The sequence below is a fragment of the Athene cunicularia genome (genome assembly GCF_003259725.1).
Source record: "Athene cunicularia isolate RWA chromosome Z unlocalized genomic scaffold, athCun1 chrZ_part1, whole genome shotgun sequence".
NCBI classification, from domain to species: Eukaryota; Metazoa; Chordata; class Aves; order Strigiformes; family Strigidae; genus Athene; species Athene cunicularia.
Genome location: NW_020799142.1, coordinates 34,563,735 through 34,579,779, shown reverse-complemented (window position 1 = coordinate 34,579,779; position 16,045 = coordinate 34,563,735). Strand labels below are relative to the sequence as shown.

Genomic DNA, 16,045 nt, shown 5'->3' with positions numbered 1-16,045 from the left:
TCTAAAAAAATCCTTGGTGTATGCCATCAAGGTACATTTGCAATTCAAGAGAGAAGTATCATATATACTTTTGTTCTGATTGAAAAGAATCTTGATTAGGTGCAAGTTTTTCACAAAGAAACCTGTGCAGTAGGTGTCTTATAATGATTTGAATGTTATCTGGAGGTTAGTTAGCGAATTACAGCTCTGCTGGCTAACCATCTGCAGAGTGTCCCTTGTGCTTGTGCAGGTAACTGCAGATTTTAGTAGATGTTCACCTGGAGGGCAGGAGGTTAATCAAATCGTTTCAGTGGCAAGAGCAGGGCCTACTGTTTTTTTTACATTAACAATAATAAATAAATGGTATAGCTGCAAAGTTCTCTCAAATAATTAAATAATTATATTCCTATCAAACTAGCTCTTAGGAGCCATTAAGTGACAGCATCTTGCTTTTCAATGCAATAACAATTATAATCAGACCGCACTTGCAAAGTAAGAAATTGCCAAAGTGTTGAAAATCTCTGTAAGTGTGTGTTGTCCACATCAGGGTATCCACGCCCCGGCGGGGCTGGAGGCAGCTCAGGGCAGTGCTGGCCCCCACTCTGCCACGGCAGCACTCGCTGCCCTGACCCAGCACTCGGGGCTGAGCTGGTGACTGCCCGGCTGGGGAGCAGAGCACAGGGACACCCAGCACCAGTTGGGGAGCAGAGCACAGGGGGGACACCCAGCACCAGCTGGGGAGCAGAGCCATTGGACTGGATGGTCGATCCTTGTATGTCCCTTCCAACAGAAACACTCTGCTCATGGCTTGCTTTGTTGCCAGCCCTCATGACTACAGTATTGGTATATTTTCATTATATGGGATTTTTTCATGAGAGTAACAAAAAGTGATTGACAATGCCTTGTCTTAAAACCCGGTGTTTTAAGACACCTTAGCTTAAAGACATATTTCTTTCTTTCTTTTTTCCAGCAAAGAGATCCTTCTTCAAGATTAAGATCTTGCAGTGTAACAGACGCAGTTGCGGAACAGTCTCAATTATCCTTGGTAAACCAAAACTAACTTCTGTTTCTTTCTTGTTGTTTGAACATGGTCTGATTCTGAATATCTTAGGTCAGCTGTAGTCAGATACAGATCAGTAAAAGCAGCATGGGCATCTGACTGTCCCACATAGTAATGGACACCAAATTAGTATCGTCAGGGTCAGCAACTCAAATGAGGACATTGATGTGAGAGAGGGAGTTCTGGGCTGGCCGGAGTTACGGACGCTGGGCTCTGTGGGCAGTGGAGAGGGAGGGTCCTCCACCGGGTGTTTTCAGCTGGGGTAGGAGAGGGCAGTGGCACCACCTGTACTTGCAGCTGTAGCAGCACAGGACTCTCCTGGCAGGTATATTTTTGTGTCCCATAAATTGATTTTACTTGGGATATATAAATCTATAACATTAAAAGGGTTTGGTGTTTTACCTCGTTGTAGTGAAAAGGAGCCTTTTTGTGACAGTCACGTGATAGAACTGAACAGCATTGCATCTGGTGTAGTTTTTTAATCAGTGATTTAGGTAAGCAATGTGCACTTGTATTTAAGTAGATTCTTAACAGGGAAAGCTACAAAGATGTTTTGTAAAAAGATTCTCTTTCACGTGATAAGTGTGCATACCTTTGGTCTAGTTGATAGAAAGTTCTACATATTTTGTGGGACAACCTGAGTACAAGGGTTGCAAAGGTGGTGCGCTGTAGAGAGACTACGTAAAACAGGATTGCCCAAGACAACCTTTTGAAATGAAACTGTTCAGATTTTCAAAATAATATTTTTTAAAATTATACTTTTCTTCCAGGGTTATTTTTTACCAATTTTTATTAGAAATACATTACATACGTATCTACAAATAGCAAATGTGTGTATCTTTTTAATGGAAATATTGAGTAAATAGTGTATATCAGTAACTTGTTGTTAAAGCTGATGTCTCTCCCTTGCTTGTTCTTTCTGTTGCTGTTGGGCAGACGTTTGCAATAACCATCATGGTTTTCTCTCCGCTTAATTTTTTCACGTGTTGCAGCAGTTTAGTGTATCTGCATTTGCTGCCTACAGATGCATGTAATAGCTGTTGCTCAAAGAACTGCTTCTGAAGGATTATCCCTCCCTCTGCTTTCTCCTCGGGGTAGGCAGCAGGGTGGTTTCCAGTGCGCCTCTGCCTTCACTGTCCTCCCTCTCCACCAGCCAGTTGACTCTGGGTGAGGTCTGCTCCAGAGGTGTTCTGCTCCTTTCTTTAATAGCACTTGATGGAGTCCGGCTTTCTTACCGCTTGATGGAGTCTGGGTGTCTTTATCTGGTGTAGTCAGGTTGGGAGTGGTGATGTGGCTTTCACTTTATTATTTTAGAACGCTCGTTTCAGTAGTGGAGGTTCAAAACAGCAGAACTGAAAGCACTGCGCTAAGACACGGCTCTTACCTCATCTTAACCATATTTAATCCTCACTGAGCTAATCATAATTTATCTTCTAGCAACTAAATACATACTTTCTTTCTAAATACAGTGCTGCTCTTGGCTGTATTAATCCTTACTGACAGTTCACAGTATCAGTTCCATCTTTCTCTGCACTCACTGATGACCAGAACTTACCCCCTTTGGGGTTTAAATTCCATGTTTATGGGCAGAACGTGCAAAATTTGTTGGGGGGGGAGGAAGTATGTTACATTTGGAATAAATTCTTTCTTATTCTTATATATAGTTCTTATTATTATCATTAACAATACAGACCATAAAGAATTGTACATAAGAACTCTTGAAATTAGTTCCCTTGATGTTTTTTTATATGAGGCTCTGACTTGGTTATCAGTGATTGAAGACTCAAGTTTTTTGCTATTATCTGAAACATTATTTCCATCGAACTGCTGTCTTTTAATAAATTTGAGTGTGTAATTCCTTACTCTTGAAGATGTGACAGTAATCTGTGACCTTCATCACTAAATATACTTATCTGTAACATTAATTATCATTTAACAGCAGAGTGGTCCATCTAGGAGAGCTCGTTCTTCAACTGTCACAGGTGGTGAGGAACCAACGGTAATAATACTCTTTATCAAGCACTATCTCTAAATAAAATGTGGGTAGATTTAGGTCTTGTACAATAAGGAACATTTTTTCACAAAGTGGCAGTGTGTTGAATGAAATGCATCCACTGAATCAATATATTTGTTGGTGTTTTCAAATTTTCTCAAAATGTCTCAAAACACTGCAGTTTCACTCGAACACTAGCACATTCTAATGATGTGGACATGTCACTGTGTTTTAACATAGCTATGCTCTAAGGAAATACCATAGGCTTTTAAAAAATGAAAGCTACAACACCTGATTCTTTAAAAACTGACAGTGAAAGAATGGGGGATTAGAGACATCAAATCAGTGTACATGTAGCTGTGGTTTTAGCCTGCATCTGTCTTCCCTTACTCTCCATTAGACTAATTAATTCTTAAAGTTGGCGTTAATTTGAGAGCCATGGAGGCACAGTGCTTCACCATATAGCTCTTCATGGTCTTAAGTAATGCCAGCTTTCATTTTCCAGTAGTTGTTCAGCAGTCCAAGGCTGAAGTTTTACTTTGCTGATCCAGTAAAATTCTGGAAGTGCTTTCCTGAAGGTGTAATGCAAGGAAAGTGGGTTTAATTTATGTTGGGCTTTGTCAGAAACATCCCATTCTTTTTTAATCTGATTAAATATCTGTCTGAAGCAAGTTATCTCATGGAAATCATTTTACAGTAACATAAATAGCTTCTATGAATATATGTGCTGCTTGATCATTTGGGGGGAGAAATATAACTGAAACTTGGGTATGCTTCTGTTTATGTGTGGTAATGTCAGATCTCAATTTGGGTGTTGGTGCTTCATCCTGTAACACTCTATTTACTGGGTTTGGATCCTAGAGGAGCATACTTGTATTGTGTTCCTGCAAAGAGCAATTTTTTGTGTGTTTTTGCAAAACCTGCTTGACTTGTTAATCATTAGAAAAACGTGTGCTGTATTGAACTGCCGTGTGAAGGTCTTGTTGGCAGAGCATCTTGTCTTGATTATACTTTTTAGACAAAATATTAATTTTTCTGCAAATGACTGGTTTCAAACTTCAGTGACTCATAACTAATACAGCTGTATCACAGATGTTTTACCTTGCAGCTTACTATGGGACAGCCCCCCTTGGTTCAGCGTGCATTTACATGCTGAAACCCGGATCTGTAGGGAACTCGGGACTTAAGCAGGGTTGGTGCGTCTCAGCCCCGCAGCGCTGTCTCCAAGGCTTGCCCTTCTCTCCGTGCTTTAGGCACCTCACGTCTGGAGACGTACGAGCTGTCAGTAGCAGGAGTGTGTGGGGCGCCTCGGTTCTGCTTGCGGAGTCCCTGCAGGGCCACAGGGGCCGGGGCCCCTTTCCGTGCGTGGCCCGCGGGTCGCGGAGCCCCACGAACAGCCCCTGGCCGCCGGGGCCGGGCGCTGCGGGAGCAGCACAGGCCTGGGGAGGCTCCCAAAGGACACGCTCCTGCAAACTGACTGTGCCAGGATTTTCCCCCTTCGGGTCCAAGCCTAAATGTTTGGATAGCTCATAAGAAATGGATACACTAAATATTCTGTGTAAGTGTGAAAATGTTCCATCTGCCCTAGAGATAGTGTGGCTGACCTTTCCTATTGATCAGGGACAGAAGATGGGCAGATTTGGCACTTGAGTGTGTGTAATGAAGTAGGTGTTGCTGACTGTAGAGAAAGCTCATGTTGGAGGAAATCTGTCTGTGGTTATTAACCACGTTGCTTTTCAGGATCTTTTTTCTTTTTTAAGTCCCCAAGGACGTTTACTGCTCCTCTGTGAAGGGTACATTGTAAAACTAGTCTGAGCAAAACCAGAGTTAATGCATCGAGTGTCCCAGCATCTCCATTCTCATGACACTTGGTCCTTAACCACAACACTTCTTTTCCCCCACACTGTTTACTGAGGACAGTTGTTTAAAAAAATGCTTTTTTGTTAAAAAGTATTCAGTTTGGGGGTAAAAGGCTCTTGATAAATCTCCGAAGTTCCTACTCTGTGGTAGAATATCTTTACACGGAAAAGAGATTGAAGGGCAAACTCTGTTTTGCAGATTGCATTAACCCACAGTGAATGGTGAGGAGGAAGGCTGGCGGTAGCTGAATTTATTTTGGTAGATAGAGTGTTAGAGAGAAAGGAACGATCAGGTGGCGTAACTAGAGCATCTCCTGCTCCCGTATCCTCACGGTCAGAGCCGGTAATGTGCAGCATGCCATCATATAGTAAACAGATTGGGTGTTATTAAAACTAAATGATTCCGGTTTTTAATTTAAAAATCCCTGATTTATCCAGACCTTAGGTTTACTCTGTACTGTAGACAATAATGGCAGCCTGAACAGAGAAAACACGTAAGAACTTGTAGCAGTCCTCCCCTGGTTCAGAAAATCTGTGAATCGTCAGCCCTCTTCATTTCTCCCAGACTATCAGATACCTTAATTATCTCAGTTTTAACTAAAACGTTGTCTGTGGAGCGTTTCCAGACCGCTTACTGTGGCCTCGCTGACCGGTGATTAACGGTTTGGAAGCCAAGAGAACAGTCCTGGCAGAGGGCGTCTCCCTCCTGCCTGCCAGCTCTGTGAGCAGCACAGCACAGGCTTTCCAGCACTTCACTCTTTGGGAAAGAAAGAAATCAGTCTCATAGTTTGTTTCAATGGATATTACTTAGTTTCCTCATCTGTTTTCTGTTTCCTATTGTAGTATGTCACCTTTCTGACCTGCTCAGGATCTTTTCTCATTTCCCCTGATTATCCAGGCAGTTCTCCAGCTCACTGGGTCAAATACACCCTTCTCTTAAAAGCAAATACACCGACTTAAGCAAGAGTCCTGGGGAAGAGGTCTTAAGAATATGAAGCAAGAACAGGAATTACAGTTAATGACTTTGCTGGAGCAGAGGATGCAGAGTGTAGGAAAAGAATGTATCCTCTGTTTTCAGCAGGAGCCTTCAGAGGCCTAAAGGGAGTTACCAGACCCTACTGTGCAGTGTCATTTACATCTTCCATCCCTGGGTAGTAATTTTGCACTGTATACGTATTTTTAAATGGAATGATCATAAAACACAAATTGGTGTTTAGAAGGATGTGGAAGGAGTCACTTCTTTGCTTACTTGGTGTAGCTGGTGTGCAGAATGCAGCTAAAGACCTCGAGACAGGTCCAAGGAGCCTTAGTTGTGGCTTAGTACTTCTGCGCCCTTGTGAGTCTGCAGAGAAACTCAGAACACAGACTACTTTAGGAAAAGAAAATATCATTTGTAATAAAATGCAGAATACTTGCACTGAGGAATCTAAATAGTAAAATAAGGAAAAACATCAAAACTTGTAGAGACTAAGGTATTAGTGGATGGATTGCAGGTACTGAACTGGAAACTGGAGTCATGCTTTTACCCATCTAAGTTTTACTGATTAATTTTGTGTTCATCCTGTGGATGCTGTAAGTGGCTACAGGTGTTTCTTATACTCTCAGCCATAATGCAGTTGCTTGTCATGTTTTTTAAATCTGGCAAAGAAAGACCCAGACTTAAATCTGTAGTTGATACGGTCCTTGCTCTTGCTCAAGTGTCAGACTCGTTTGTTCCTCCCCTGAGCAGCGGGTCGGCTGTTGCGGCCGCTCCAGAACCTGCATCCTTGCAGAAAATGCCACGTCCAGGTGCAACACGCACGCTAGGCTCAGCAGCTCACGTTTGGCCTTTCTGTCTGCTGTGCTGCTTTGCAGTTCTACCCATCAGCACTTACACCTGGAATTCTTAACGAACCAGTAAATTAATGTTTTACACCGTGAGCGAAGTGCCATGTACGTTGCCGCAGCCTGTTCAGGGGAAGCTCTGGCAAAAGCAGACTCAGATTCGGTTTGTTTTCTTAGCACTGCACAGCTGCCTGTTTCCACAGGAGTTAATGTTACTGATGATGAATTAAAGCATTGCATAAATTGGTAAGACAGTGCAGGTCAAGTGCTGGTTTTTACTTTGTCACATGATGAAGACCTGTAGGTTTCATCACCCTTCTGCTGTGAGGGCAGGTATTTGAAAGAGTGAATCTCTAGCATTATAGTCTCCTGATAATTAATGCATGAATGTATATTTTGATATTTAATAATTAAATGCATATTTAACCCAGGAGCTAGATGTAGATACTGAAAAGCACCTTGCACATGCCAAGCCTTTGATGCAATAATTAATGCATGGGCTTCACTAGAGAGCACAAATTCTGTCCTGCAGAGTTTAGCCGTTTGCTTCTATCTGCCAGCAATGACAGAAATTCCCGTTTCTCTCTAGCTGTTAGTATTTACATCGGTTACTTGAGAAAAACGCCTGTCCCGAGGCAGCAAACCCGTTCCTGACGCGTTACACAAGCAAGTGTTGTCTGAGGAGGAGTCCCGTACTAGCAGGAGGCTAAGCCTCAGACCCAGTAGATTTATGTAGAGTGTGTGGTCTGGAACTGCAGCCCTGGGGCATCCTCCCCTTGGACAATGCATAGGCAGATGCAGGCAGGGTCAGTGTTAAAAATTCTCTCTAAGCTATTTTCCTTCAAGAAGCTTTGCTGTTTGTGCTATGATGCTTTTTTCCCCCCTCTGTAAGTCCCAGAAAAAAATACCCAGTTGGTTTAAGCACTGATATTTTCCTCACACAAGACAGCATCAGCAACACAAAATAATGTCATTGTTGTGTTGCGTAGTGACGTAACTTGTTTAATGACAGTTCATGCCTTTGGCACAGTTATCATCATCTATATATTTTTGTTACAACATTGTCTTTCTTGTGGAACTTAGTAAAAAAAAAAAATACTTTCATACTAAATTTGGGCTGTATCTTGTGTTTTCAGGGCACCTAACCCTCTATGAAACATTTGTAACTAAAACAGAACTGTTAAACTTCAGTTTTTAAACCCACAGTAGCTTCTTGCAACTGATTGAAGACACCCTCTGGTAAAGAACAGAACTTGGGAGGTCTCGACTGCATGGCTGCTTCAGCTCTCGCTTATCCATGCTAAAAAAAGGGAAACATCCACCTTGTTATAGAAAACTCCTTAAAACACAAATTCCTTTTTGTCATTGTGCATAATCTACAAATTACACAAAAGTGAATAAAGAGATCTGTTGTGAGAAAATTTGACTCAAAGGGCCATGAAGAAGAGCTTGTAGTAAATGAAACCCGCAGCTGTATTTTTCTGTACACTCGTTGTGTTTAAGAATGTTGTAAGTTAACAAGTTCCTTTTTTTAAACAAGAGACTTATGAATTAGGGGTTTTTAGCTATTATAAAATAACAATACAGTACTTTCTTGCTTGAACAGCCTTCGGTGGCCTATGTACATACTACACCAGGCTTGCCTTCGGGCTGGGAAGAAAGGAAGGATGCAAAGGGCCGTACTTACTACGTCAATCACAACAACCGAACCACAACGTGGACACGGCCCATTATGCAGGTATGAAGGTCTGTTGTGATGCTTCGTTTCAGCAGCAAACACGTTGCATGTGCTGAGTATTATTTCAGTTGAAGCAGCTCCTCAGAACTCTGAAATGTAAAAAAAAAAATATCCTAAGCATTGTCATGACAGCTCATAAAAAATAGCAATGATTGGGATTTTTTGTGTTACTTCTTTTAACTGTGTTAAGGTACAGATTAAGTTGATTGCTACAATGGAAAGAATTTACGGAGAGGTACATAGGAACTAATAAAATGAGGCAGATGCACTCTTAGGACTGAATTTGAAAGTTGTGTTGATCTGTTAATAGTACCATACATTATTTGCCCTTCCAATGGAGTCAAAGGCTTGATCTTTAAGCAAGTACATTTAATATTCCATAGTAATAATAAATAATGACATCATTTTCCAAGTGTGTATCTCTGGATGAACTGTGTTTCTGACGATTTGCTCCCTTGGTTTTGCTTCTGAAACAGCTTGCAGAGGACGGCATGGTCGGGTCGACAGCAAACAGCAGCAACCATCTAAGTGAACCCCAGATAAGACGGCCTCGCAGCCTCAGCTCACCCACAGTCACTTTATCTGCTCCACTGGAGGTGAGAAACGCTGGCACCGAGACATTTGTAATATATGAATATATAGTAATTGAGTTTGGAAAATCTCTGAACCAAGCTACCGATTACATTTTATATTCCTTGTCTTTCAAAAGGGTGTTTAATTTCTTTTAAGTATCTCTAGTTCAGAATACTGTTGAATGGTGCTCACTGCAACACGTCTGAATAACTGCAGTGACTTCTTACGCAAAGACAATGTGTTTTACTTCTGAAAGCGTGAGTGAAACTCTTTAGTCAGTTAAACATGGCTGTATGAGGAGAATAAATTATTTAAAATTTCTTCAGACTTAAAGTACAGCACATTATTTGTCCTTCTCTCTCACTGTCTCTTCCCTACTTGTGGAAACCCCCTTTGCCCCTGCAAAAGTTGGCCAACAGTCAAGGGAAGATTGTAACATTTAGTGCATTTTATACATCGTTCTTGTTTGTCCTTTATACTGAAATTATTCAGACTGTTGTGCAAGTTGTTAAACAGGATTATTGGGCGATTGTAGTGAGGTGATTATAGTTCATACTTAATATAAATTACCTATCTATAATTCAGATAAACCTTTCAGCAATGAACTAATAACTAGCCTTGTCATTGTTAACTTTGAAGATCAAATCTACTTGTAATTTAAATAAAAGGTTCGGAATATCTTAAACTAAAACATTAAAGACTTTCCTCTCCCTACTGACGCTTCAAACAGTTGAGCTGGTGGGAATCACTGCCTGAGCATCGGAAGTTTGAACGAGCTTTTAAGGGCAATAACCTGTTCTGTAGCTACAAACCCAGTGTTCGCTTCAGAATATTCAGCTCATCAGACTGGTGGGTAGTTTGTCAGTGCTAGGAACCACAAGGGTGCTGAAAACCACAAACCTCTCATACCCCCCTCTGAACTAATTTTTTTTTTTAAAGGTGTAGATTTAATAATATTAAAATCATAAAAGGATACAGCCATGAGGAAAAAATAGTTCAGCTTCTTAGAAGTTGCATCTCTTGTTTAATTAGTTATTTTATTGTAAAATATTCAATTTTGTGTACAAGACATATGGAAAGCTTTTAATGCAAGGTTTTTTTAATGTTATTTTTGAACACTGCAGTCTAACTGCATTTTTCATCCAAATGCAGCTCAAAACAAGCCACGAATAAGGCTAGAATAATTTTGTAAATATCCATGTTGGTGGCTTGTTTTCTAATGTAATACTCAAAAAATATTAATTAACTGTAGGCTAAGTTAGAGAATTGTCAACATGAGCACACATAGATTTACTGAATTTTAGTAATTAGTAACACAAGGAGAAAACAATCTGTTATCACATATCAGCTAATGAGAGCGTGTTTATGCAAAGTAACTGAAAAGTACAAATGCAAACAAGGTTTAAACATAGTACTTAAGTCTTCTGAGAGTCTGTATTTTCCAAGGTGAGTAAATCTGGATCAAACTGTTCAAGCTGTTCAGGCACATAAGCCTGCAGTTCCCCAATGACACTTTAAAAAACCCACCTGGTGTAACTTCTGTTTCGAACCAACAGGCATTGATCCATGAAGCAGTTTTAAGGCTGTGATAATTTTTTTTTTTTTTTTTTAAATTGTCCAAAAATCTGTAACTGCAAACCTCCATTTATTTTAGGAACTTGTTTTAAGTTCGTATTTAACTGTTTTGTCTGAAGTTGAGAAAATCACCACAAAGTGGATAACGTGGCCTCTCATTTATTATGTTGTAAATTGAGGGATGTTGCACCCTGAAGTGGAAGCAGTGCTTTTATTTTTTCCTTTGTAGAATGAAATATTGACATGTACAGGGCAGCTGCAGTGAAATACATAACCAAATGTAAATAGCGTGGACATTATCACTGCAGAGGGAAGCGATAAAACGCTGTCTCCTCAGCAAAAGGCTCGGTATGTTACAAGAAACAGAATCTGCCTAAATAGGTTCTAGGAAATCAGGCCCAGTGCTTAATTGTCGTGTTAATTGTATCTGGAATGAAAAGCTACTTGCTGTGAAGCCAAGTTTTATTTGTGTTACAGTATTGAGTGACTCTTGACAAATGTGACTCCCTTCGTTGTCGCCAGGGTATGAAGGACTCCCCGGTGCGCAGGGCGGTGAAGGACACTCTCTCCAACCCGCAGTCCCCGCAGCCCTCGCCGTACAACTCCCCTAAACCACAGCACAAAGTTGCCCAGAGCTTCCTGCCCCCCGGCTGGGAGATGCGGATAGCGCCCAATGGCCGGCCCTTCTTCATCGACCACAACACGAAAACTACCACGTGGGTAAGAGGCGTTCTAGATAGCCCCCCTGTGCCGTTCCGGGGTTGCTTTCCTGCTTGTCTACCCCGTGTTCCCCTGTTGTGTGGGGGGGAGGTTGGCCAGCCCGGGAGGAGCAGCCGAGGGCCCCGGTGGGCCCCTGCGTGCGCCCGTTCCTGCGCCACTGCCGCGCTCGCGGGAGGGAAACCTGCTTGCTCACAGCCCCTTAGACTTGAGCACATTTCCACATCCCACACCGCGCCACGGTGGTTTGCATTTTGTATTTGACCTTGTCATACTTGACAAATCATCGCACACAAGTGCCGCTCTTCGGATTCCCCCCGCCTGGGATCTGGGGACGTGCAGCGCGGTGGCGGTGCCTGGGTGTGAGACTGCCCTTCACTGTGACCACCTCTGCTCTTGTATTAGCTTCATCTTCTTCCGCTAATGAATCCATTTTATTACTTCTTTTACATCATAAGGATCCATTTTTCAACAATTCTACAATTTTGGTCAATAAATTGAAAAACTAAGATTACACCAGGAAAAGAATGTCCAAGACAGCCCAGCATTCCACATCACCCTTGAAATAGGAGTTGTGCTTTAATTTGTTAAGCATCATTCAGATTCCCAGTGACCACTAGTTACATGACACATTTTTAATGATGGTTCTTAACAGTGGTCCCCAGTGCATGTGGGTGAGTTACATGTGTGGAAATCTCAAGCATTTTTTGTCTAGATTTGTCTTCCGTGACCTATTTTACTTGCCCCTTTTTGCCTCATTTGGACATTGATGTCATAATTCCTGTGCACTAATAAAAGTGTAAGGAGCTCGTTTTCATCCTTTTCGAGCCTTTTTGTGATAGGATGGCTTATTTCTCTTATGTTTTGAAGAGCAGAAAATGTGCATATGTACCTGAATGCTGCTTAGGGGAGTGCAGGCCTTCCTATATTTTTTGCAGCAGGCCTTTGGATACAGCACACTTAATGGAAGCAGAAGCTTACATCCCCCCAACTATTAACATTTTTAAAATCCTCTCAGTATATGAATCCTAATAAAGTATGTGACACATCCAAATACTAAATGTTCTATCACTTTTACGTGTTTTGTTTTATTCTCAAAAAATGAGAATAATAGAATAACTGCAATGTGGGAAGATTTCCAGACAACTCTGCGTCTCACTTGTGTGTAGATCCAACTTGATCTGTGGGTTTACAGTTCTGTGTTTCTGTTACAGGAAGATCCACGACTGAAATTTCCAGTGCATCTGAGATCAAAAGCATCTCTGAACCCCAATGATTTGGGCCCTCTTCCTGTAAGTGATAGCGTGTGTATGTTAATGTGTACGTGCCGTCCTCCGTGCGCTGCTGCTGTCTGTTCTGTGGGCTCACACATTGCTGTCAGCACTGCTCAGGAGGTGTTCAAATACATGGACACAGTTTATTGTCATCTCTGAGTCAGTCAGGGCTCTTCGAAGCCAGCCCATCCTATTTCTGAAATTATTTCATGTTTCTTGGCTTAACTGAAGCTTGAGCTTTGAAGAAACTTACCTTGGTTTTGTCTCTGACTATGTGCTTTTAGATATTTACCTGTTGCTTTAGGAAAAATCGGAGCAGATTGTTCAAAGCCAGCTCTATTCGGTGTACCAGCATATACTGGCATTCAGAAATCTAAATAAATGTTGATGTTTAATTAAACTAACATATTCTGTGAGAAAGTTATCACTTTAACATCAAAATTTCTGTTATACTTGTAACCAAAGTATAATATTGATTTATAGCCATGCCAAATACAGAGCTTTGCTTTGTTTTTAAGAAACTGCATCCTTCGTGGCAGAGACTGGTCTATGAAAGCTAACACTTTTTCTAAGGTGCTGATTTTTATGGTGTAGTGATAATTCAGCTCATTGCCTCATATAAATGATGTGTACTTTTGAGAAACTGCCATTGAAATTGTACTTGCAACCCTGGCAACCTCAGTGACAACAAGCCACTGATTGTCCCCAGCACCCTCGATGCTTCGGCACGTGTTAGGGACAAGCTGTCTGCAGGCGGCTGTGCCAGCACAAGGTGCTGCTGGCTCGCCCTGCAGGGCAGGCTAAACTACTTCTAAACCGTTTGAATACCAAGTGCTGGCTTTGGGCAGGAGGGGTGACAAATGCTACCTGTGGTGAGGAGCAGCCACCCCTCACCACCCATGATCAGGCATCGTCCTCCCAAACAAATCTCACTGTCCTTGGCTCCATTAGCAAAGTTTTGCCTCGTATTTAAATCTAGGCAGGCCACTTGTCAGGCCCAGCGTACTGAACCACGGCCTAGATGGCCAGCTCTGTGCAGTGGAACATGTTTCTTAGGACGTGTTTCCTGGTTGTAAGGCAGCAGTGATGCCATTTGTCTTCAAGACAACAGCCGGGGAAGCTGTTTGTTGGCAGTGCGTCAGCCACACCGAGCACACGTTGATCTCTGAGGACACACTGCTTAGACAGGAGACACTGCCTGGGAGCAGCTGAAGGGCCAGCTGACAGTTTGTAATGCTAACTGCAAGAGGCAAAACAAGCAGTGAAATCAGGACAGCCTGACATATAGCACTGGAAATACATAAGTAGTGACAAATTTAAGCTCAGTGAATCCATTTTTTGAGTGAGGTAAGAATGACTACAGATTGTAACCAGCTTCTCAAACAAGACTGAAATAGAATCGTTTCTTACCTGTATTTTATGGAAGTCTGAAGCTCATGGAGAGCATACAGGTGGAGTGAGTGCTAAACTGGACAGCAGTGCCCCTACTAACAGTGTGCCATTCCCTCTCCTTTCCGTGCTACAGCCCTTTGGAAGATGAGAAAAGGCAATGGGTAAAAAGGGAAGAGTTGAGGACTAGGTTAGTCTCCTCCCACTGCACTGGGATCCTTGCTTATGTAGTGACAGAAAATAACCCACATGTGTTTTCAGAAGTAGAAGCAGAAACTCTCAAACCTCACCAGTGATGGCCAGTCTATTCCCTGAGATTGTTTCCTTGTCATGGGAAATGGGTATAAACCCTGATGCAAGAAGTTTCCAAGTCAGAGCTTTAAAAAAATATTTACTGTATTGGATGCAGTTACCTGTATCAGTAGCCAGTTCTTTGACGCTTCCTAGATTTTTGGCCTTGACATAGTGCATCTGTGATGATTTTGTGTTTTCTACCTCACTGGAATCTGTCAGACAGTTTAAGTAGGCGTGGATAATGTATTGCTTCGAGCTCTGTGAGAGTGGTAGTATTTCACTTATTTTCTCTCTTTTTATTTCCCAATTCCAGCCTGGTTGGGAGGAAAGAATACATTTGGACGGAAGAACGTTTTATATAGACCATAGTAAGTAAGCACTCAGGTACTCAGCAAATAGACAAAGGGAGGTCATAACTATTGAAGTGAAAGCTTTGTAATTTTACTCTTCATTTAGGAAGCCAGGTGTTGATATGTGGAGACATTGATACCAGAGACTTAGTGCCCTCCTACGGTACTGTATATTCACTGGAAGCTTGCTTTTAATTGGCTCATCAAGCTTTGTCCCTCTCTGACTTGTGAAGCATTAACATTTCTTCTTTGTGGTTTCTTTTGTTCTTGTTGATATTTTGGATTCGTTGTCGGTGTTGTTGATGATCCCATGGCTTATCTGCACTTAATAAATTAAAATATACACTAGGAATAGAAAATAAGATGAGAAAAGATCATATAGCCACAACTCCACGCGCAGGCAGTGGAGAAATTAGCACTGATAAGTACTCTTTCCTCTCCTTTAAAGAAGGTCTTGTGGCTGATTCTGATCTTATTTCCTATTTATAGCATGTTAAACTGCACCCAGCCCATTAATATATTCAGTTCTGTTAGTGAAGTTCTAGTGTAAGTGATGTTTCATTGTAGACTTGTCTTATTACAGCATTTCAGAACTACTGTGTGAGTTTTTGTTGTTGTTTGAAAACAAAGCAGCCCAGAAAGGCTGGGCTGTTTCTTCTTTTTTTTTCTTTTTTTTTTTTTTTTTTCTTTTTTTTAAAGACTCCAGCTGGACTTTATAATGAGCTATTTCCACTGATGGCATAGTCTTCACAGAAACAGATAACTCACCAAACCATTAGAAGAGGGTACATAGGCTGTGCAAAACTTAAAGAATTAAACTCAAACTATTGTAGCTATTTGACAGTATTATGTTTTTCAAGTAATACAAATTTTGAAATTGCGTAAATAGTTTTAAATGAAAATTAGATATAATGCTTGTCAAGCACAAGATTAACCTCTTTCAAACGTCAGTCCAGAGTTACTGATTTTTATACCTTCTGTAATTGTTTTTCCCAACAGATATCTGGAAACTTAAATATGGCAAATTACTCTAAACTGCTGCCACTGAAGATTCACAGAATAAAACTGTTTTATTTAAAATACTGCATAACTGTTGAGCCTCCCAACCTCCTTTAAAAAGTGAAATTTTCAGTATCCTAAATCTACTTGAGTACGTGTTAGTCTCTAAAAGTAAATGGAATGTTAAAGATGTAGGTTAATTAGAATTTGCCAAATAATTTATAATAGTTACAAGACTAAATTTATTTGCATCTGCAATCTCTCCTCGTGCCTCTTTTGGTCCGAGTTGTTTTACCTTTCCAGGAAGCAGTTTCTACACAAGTTTAGAGGGTTTGTTGATGCTGCTGCCAGTGTCCAGCAAACGCCCTGGCGGTCTCACTGTGGTGCCCGCCGGCGGGTGGGCTGGGGCGCGGGGGGGGCC

The 16,045-nt window shown here is 41.4% G+C and overlaps 1 protein-coding gene across 5 annotated transcripts in view; it reads left to right on the top strand.

Moving 5' to 3' along the window:
* The window catches only part of NEDD4L (neural precursor cell expressed, developmentally down-regulated 4-like, E3 ubiquitin protein ligase), a 127,571-nt gene that overhangs the window by 91,010 nt on the left and 20,516 nt on the right, over positions 1–16,045 (top strand). For 3 of the 5 annotated variants that reach the window (XM_026865300.1, XM_026865295.1, XM_026865296.1), the window contains 7 exons: positions 950–1,024; positions 2,979–3,038; positions 8,322–8,453; positions 8,930–9,049; positions 11,124–11,321; positions 12,533–12,610; positions 14,589–14,643. In XM_026865300.1, the coding sequence (XP_026721101.1) occupies positions 950–1,024; positions 2,979–3,038; positions 8,322–8,453; positions 8,930–9,049; positions 11,124–11,321; positions 12,533–12,610; positions 14,589–14,643 (718 nt within the window). The remainder of the gene's footprint in view (positions 1–949; positions 1,025–2,978; positions 3,039–8,321; positions 8,454–8,929; positions 9,050–11,123; positions 11,322–12,532; positions 12,611–14,588; positions 14,644–16,045) is intronic. The other 2 variants (XM_026865299.1, XM_026865298.1) reach the window with 1 other exon arrangement.